The sequence below is a fragment of the Vidua macroura genome, chromosome 1 (genome assembly GCF_024509145.1).
Source record: "Vidua macroura isolate BioBank_ID:100142 chromosome 1, ASM2450914v1, whole genome shotgun sequence".
Classification (NCBI taxonomy): Eukaryota; Metazoa; Chordata; class Aves; order Passeriformes; family Viduidae; genus Vidua; species Vidua macroura.
In genome coordinates, this window is record NC_071571.1 from 93,107,486 (window position 1) to 93,114,265 (window position 6,780).

The window sequence follows — 6,780 nt, forward strand, 5'->3', positions numbered from 1 at the left end:
TTTTCTCCCTTGATCCTTATTGATTGATGATATTTAGGTGTTTTTTGCACTGCTAAGATTTAAGGGTTTCCAGACAGATCAGAGAGCAGGATGCCCAAATGGCAGAGCCAGTATTGTTGTCAACTTACGCACTTGAAAGCTTCTATTATTTCTTTTACCATGCAAGACCCTGTCTTGTTTATTTTCAGCTTTCCAATAGGACTGTTTTGGTGTTCTTTTGGTCTGTAACCAAGAGAGCTCAACATGGCTTTGCTTCTTTTGGGAAACTGGGTGCATCCCCAACATCATCTTGATGGGTATTAGGCAACACTATCTGATTACAGTATTATTTTGATCTAGAACTGTATTTAACACAATTTATAATGTATTTGCCCTCAAAATGTTTAAAGTAGAAGTATTTCAAGGAAAACATTCCTGTCTGAATTAACTAATTTTTATTTTCTCAGAATATTCTTCTGGAAGGTGTTAATCGTATAGTAATTTATCAATTTATGATTCAGTGTAAATTCAATCTTTTAAATATCTATTATTACTCTAGTAAGTATTGATAGGCAATGTTTTGATGGATCTAATGTTTTAATGTACCATCCTTTTAAATACTATTTTATAGTTACATTTACTGTTACTAGCTTCAGCTATGTGTTTAAACATTCTCAGCACTGAGTCTGGCACAACAAACCTCACATGGTTCCAGTCCAGAATTTGTGACTATCAGTTCTTGACCCTGAGTATCAGATCTCCTTTGGATTTTTCTTGGCTATTAAAATACTGATGGTCTCATGCTTTATGCATGTTTCTTACTGGAGCAGAGTTATTAAGGAAACAAATAGTTTATAACAGACATCAATCTATCGTAGTAATCATATACCTCTATCAGAAAAAAAAAAAATCTCTTTCTCCAGCAAGGAAAATATAATGATGAATGCTAAGGGTAAATTGTTATTTTCAAATGCTCTCAGTTCTCAAAGACATCTAGCATATACATTGTTTAATTTGGTCCTCATTTCCTGGTAGCGATGTATATGAGGTATCGGATGACCTATAAAACTGCAGAAAATACTTGTGCAGAGCAAACTCTGAGTTCTGCTTTCACTGAGGGCAATGAATCTCCTTGCTTATTGTACAGCAGCCCTCCAGGGCTGCCAGCAGGCAGTGGGGGGGAAGGTGTTGTAGCAGTCAGTTGCACAGTATTGAGTTTAGCAGCCTTTGCACAGATGGGATCAGGTCCATCTCCTGCTGCCCTCCTTGTGCAGTGCAGTTCTGCCCTGTCCTTATGGCAGGCTGCATCAAGGACACACAGTCCAGCCCTTTAAAAAGAAATCTAAACTTATTTATGCTAAATAAATTAATTGACTAATCAGCTTATTTTGATAAATCCTTGCTGACCTCTATTGATCTTGCTATTATACTAATGCTATATTATCTTGTTATACATTTATGCAGCAGAATGTTTTAAAATCTGTTCTACTAGTTTAAGGTAGAAAACTAGTGACTACTACTTCATCCTGCCATCATGTAATTCTTAATGCAAGCACTTTTCTCCTGAATCTGCATTCAGTATTTCTCAGAAATAATTTCTTGTCATTTTAGTGTTTCTGTTTAGTGTTTAGTGTTTAGTGTTTAGTGTTTAGTGTTTAGTGTTTAGTGTTTCTGGTTTTTTTAATTCCTTTTGTCTTCTCTTCCTTGTTTTGTCTATTCTGCATTAAAGCAGCTCTCACATTGATAATACTTCATCTGCTACTTTCTTTAATGAAAACAAAAGCAAAATAGCAATAAAATTAAAGTCCTCTTGACTAACAAGGAAACCTCTTCCTTTCTATGTCTTCTTGCATGATTACCAGTGTGTTCACTGTCCTCATTCTTCTTGTATGCTTATATAAAGTTCTCTTTATTCCCTTCCTGGCTACCACTGGGCACACTTACACCACATGGAGGGTTTTCTTTAACAAGTCTTACTGGAATTTGGTTCATGCCTGAACCAAAACTCCTTACACAGCAGCTCATGGCTGGAGAAAGTAGAGTCACAAGATTATGAACATGTAAACCCCAACTATTATCCCTGCATGCAGAGGGGGATTAGGAGTTCATTAGCATTTGTAAAAAGGTCTTTGGTGTAATTATTTTGTTGCTCCAAACAGAATTAATGCCTACCCTAGCACAAAGTTTTTGAAGGGATGAGTCTGATTTTCTTTCATTCGGGATTGTCAGATCCAGTTTACAAAAGGATTGTTGCTCTGCCTGCATGTGAGTATTTCTTCTCCAGCTGTAGAGCTGGAGGCCAATTGTATGATTCAGTTGTCCATAGTGATACATTTGTGTCAGTCAATTCTAAAGGACAGCTGTAGTAGGAACTTGCTCAGGGTTGTAAGTGGTGGCCTTTGACTCTGCAGGCTTCATCTCAGTGTTTTGGGTGGCTCTTGCCTTTTCTTGTGCCTCAGCCTCTTTTGACTTGAGACATGAATTGTTTCAGAGTGTGTTTGCTCTGGCACATCTTGCATTGCAGGAACACATCACTGCTCAGCCTCTGCTGAGCTTCTCTTTGAGCTAACTGCTGCTTTGCTCAGGCAAGTTACCATTTAGAGAGGTGCTTCTCTTCTGCTTCCACCTATTTCTCCCCCACCCCATGCAAATTATTTTGGATTCTTCCTTGAGCTCTTGTTGCCCTGTTCTTTTGAGAGTTTTAAAGTTCTTCTAAAAGTTCCTATGCCTTCTGATGTTTACATATTTCTACTAAATTTTCTCACACTGTTCATATAAATAATGATTGTTTTACATTCTTCTTTGTGGATAGAGAGAATTGATAGACTGTTGGTTTGACCATTGTGGTTGGAGAGGTGGCAGTTTCACCCTCCAATCCACTGTCACTTTTGCTATTGCATATATAGTGGAGTCAGAAAATAAAGTTTGGTTTTTGGGGTTCTTTTCTTTCCTTTTACATCTAGCCTGCTTGTGTGAGTTATTTCGTGTCATAGCGTAACAAATTCTCACTGAAACAGTTGTGAGCTATTGGGTTTTCTAAGCTGACCTCCATTGAATTCTGGCTCAGCCACAAGGCAGGAGGGGGTTTGGTGCTGGTCTTGTCCATAAGATTTTACAAGATACCACTTCTCTAGGTTGCAGCTTGAAAAGGGGGTCTTCATTTTTCAAGGTGGATTTTCAATCCATATTTCAAGGTTCCCCTTTCTCTTTGTCACTTCTGTCCCATATTGACAATGGAGCTGAATAAGCTGTGCTCTCTCTATGCTTCATGAACATGATTCTTGCATTTAATTTAGCCTTGTCTACTTGTCTTCCAAGTGTCTACTTGTTCCACCCCGTTGCTACACTCTTCCTAAATATTGTACCAATATAATTATGACCCACGTATTTCTTTTGACAAATGAGGGTCTTCCCCATGCTGGTGTATTTTCAGGGGGCCACTAGTAACCTTATCCAGAAAAAGCAGAGCATATCTACTTGTTCTGTCTTTTCTCTTGCCACACAGATCCAAACCATTCCCTAACCCAAGCATTATCACACACGCACCTTCTTATGAGCTCTTTCTCAGCTGGAGTCACCTTGGATTTCTCATTTCATCTCAAAAATGACTGGGGTGCTGTCAAATTGCAGATTCCATGAAATATTCATTTTCTTTTTCAGGTGTGAATCAGGATATACTGGACAGCACTGTGAAAAGACAGACTTTAGTATTCTTTATGTTGTCCCAAGTAGACAAAAGCTTACGCATGTCCTTATTGCAGCGATAATTGGAGCTGTACAGATTGCCATTATAGTTGCAATTGTCATGTGCATAACCAGGTAGGTAAAGACAAAAACAGTGAAAAATTACACATTGTATGGATATACTTTTTTCTGTATTTAATTATATGATGTCCAACATTTTATTTGCTTAATACCCACTTAAAAACTACCAAATGACTGAAGGAGGATAATTATGTAACATCCTGTCTACCCCTTTGTTTCTTTGGTCACAAAAGACAGATTTGTCTGAATTCAGAAACCACCAGTAACCACTCTGAATCTCCAGACCAAATACACAGCAGAACAGATCAGCCTTGAAACAAATCCAAGAGTTAAGCTACTGTTTTATACCTCCACTGGACTTATTTAGGGATTGCTGAAATTTTGTGGAACTTATGATCCCCAGCTACCACCCAGTGAAACCAGAGAGACTCAGAAGATGCTGTTCCCTGTGGCACCACTGTAAATGGTGTTACACAGAGAAAGAAGTACCCCTTACACCATATACACTTTCTGAAAATTACTGTGCAACTTAGTTCCATTATTAGACACTCATGTAAGAACCTGTTTTGTGAAACTTAAAGACACACAAGCACAGAGTTCAGGTTTCTGGGTTGTCTCAAGTTCTCACCCTGTGTAAAAACTCAGATGAGAGCCATGGGTTCTTTTTGATGACAAGGCATTTAGTTCTAGGACTTGAACCAAACAAAACATTGAGGTCAAAGACCTCAGATAGATAAAGGATGACTTTGTTACATTATAGGTGCACGAAGTATTTAAGTCTTACACTTGGGCATCCGTGCCACAGTTTGACTGTTCCTCCTCAAGTTGTCCTTCACTTTTTCAGCTCCACTTACATTGGGCCATAAAACTTTATGCTACTGCATTAGTTTAAGGCTTCCAAAACATCACAAAACTCAGTGATGTAGAGGGACACCCTGTGAATGAACAATACAGGCCTCTTTCCCCATATCCCTTGTAAAGTTCAACCTAACAGACACTTGCACATGTATAAAATATCACCTGCACATGTAAAAGAGTTACTTGACTCATGCAGTTGATGTCAGTCCCTTTTTCACTCAACATCCTGCTGGCCAAAGCAGTGGTGTGGAAGGCTATGGTTCAGCTCCTCTTTCAGCCTCTGTATGATCATTCCCCAGCTCTCAGTCTCTCATGTCTTGCTGCATCTCAGCAGGACTGCTCCATCATTCATTGCCTTGGCTGAGTAAGTGCCATTCCATTCAGGATTGCTGGCTTTTGTGAATCCTTTTAGTTGTGTGTCTGGCCCCAAGAAAGGGACCACCAGAGTCACCCCACAGAGAGACCTGGGTGGGCTCTGTCTCATGGGCTGCAGTGAGCAGCAAGGCACCTGGACGTCCAGCACTTCAAAAGGCTGATTGATCCAGTCTCACCATCCACTGGGTTTTAAATATGAAATATGTATAAATTAAAGCTAATGCAGTCATTCCCTATGGAACGTGTTTGCTGGATCAAGGCTGAAGGACATAGCACCTTGCTGCTTTCAGCCTCAAGGTCAAGCAGGGCTCCCTTCTGCATGATCTGGGGTCCTACAGATGTTCCCAGGTAACAGTCCAGTACTGAACAGCAGGAGCGTTCCACTTGTCAGCACAAATCATAGACTCCTTGCTATTGTTAAGTACAGAAAATTAAATCAATGTGTGATTGTTAGGCTTAATAATAGGTGGCATATATAAAATCAGCCCTCCTTTCCTATTTCTCTCTTTTTTTTTAACAGAAAATGCCCCAAAAATAATAGAGGACGTCGGCAGAAGCAAAACCTAGGCCATTTTACTTCAGATACATCATCCAGAATGGTTTAACTTAGTGCTTTTTATACCTACATTGACCATGTGATGTACATTTTTATTATATCTTTTTTTAAAGAATGGAAATATTTATTTCAGAGGCCTTATTTTTGAACATTTTTAGTGTCACAATGTTGGTCTGTATTCTGAAAGCATCAACTCTAACAGCTATGGACTGTTTTAGTATCTTTACGTTTATGTTTTTGAATACAGTAGTTCATTTTCTGTATCTGTATCACATGGTTATATAATAGACTTGTGCTTTATCCATGGAATGTAATATTTTTGGGAACACAGATTTATTCCAACAATGGTTGTAGACTTAAAAAAACCCCAACAAACCAACAAAATAAGTCCACATTACCTAACAAACAAGGCATGAACTAAAGGTAAAAATGTTTACAGCTTACTTTTCTTATGAGGAACTAGAAAACACTGTGTTTAAATACCGTAGATATTTAAATGTTTTTGGAAGTTAGTAACTGATTTTTTAGACACTGCCTATCGCATGACCTGTGAAGCTGTGTGCTGTGTGTAGTTGTAACATATTTATAAAATGTGTGGGCTGGGTCTAAGCACTGCCATCTTCAGAAATAATTCCAACAATTTATTTTTAAAGACGAAAATTATAAATTTCATAATTTGGGAAGTTACCTGGTAGAACAGATGGCACAGGTCCAAAAGAAGTAGGTCTTAGTAGATTTAGGTATTGTAAAAATTGGTGTTGAATAATTGAACACAAATGATTGGAATAAAGCCTACTTTATCACTGTTAAAACTGTTTTAATATTTCTTAAACTTTTTTAAAGAAAATACATGTTTTAACACCTACAATACAGATTGTATAGTGTTTGTGATGAAAATTAAAAAAAAATAAAAGTGAATGAATTACTAGTGCTCTTGTATAGAGTATTTTCAAGAGCTAAAGAAGTCCATCCAAATTAGTCTGCTGGTCATAGTTATATTAATAGACTGTTAGTTGTCGTTTGAAAGATCCCAAGATAAAGTGTGAATAGGATGTGTTCAGCTGTTTTAACATGTAGTGTAGGCTTTCAGAATTTTGCATGTAGGATTTAATAATTTGTTCAATAAAAAAAAAATGCTTTCAACATTTTGAACTGGAAAAGCATGTCACAATACAACGTTTTCACTATATTGCCTCTGGTTTAGTGTGTTTATTTGCTACCCCATGGGGTATTTGCAGCAAGCTGAA

At 37.8% G+C, this 6,780-nt stretch overlaps 1 protein-coding gene across 1 annotated transcript in view; it reads left to right on the forward strand.

The window, feature by feature from the left end:
- TMEFF1 (transmembrane protein with EGF like and two follistatin like domains 1) overlaps positions 1 to 6,704 on the forward strand; it is a 112,906-nt gene extending 106,202 nt beyond the window's left edge. Inside the window, exons 9-10 of the mRNA XM_053978217.1 lie at positions 3,640 to 3,798; positions 5,498 to 6,704. Coding sequence (XP_053834192.1) covers positions 3,640 to 3,798; positions 5,498 to 5,582 — 244 coding nt within the window. The 3' untranslated portion in view covers positions 5,583 to 6,704. The remainder of the gene's footprint in view (positions 1 to 3,639; positions 3,799 to 5,497) is intronic.
- Positions 6,705 to 6,780: the final 76 nt, after the last annotated feature.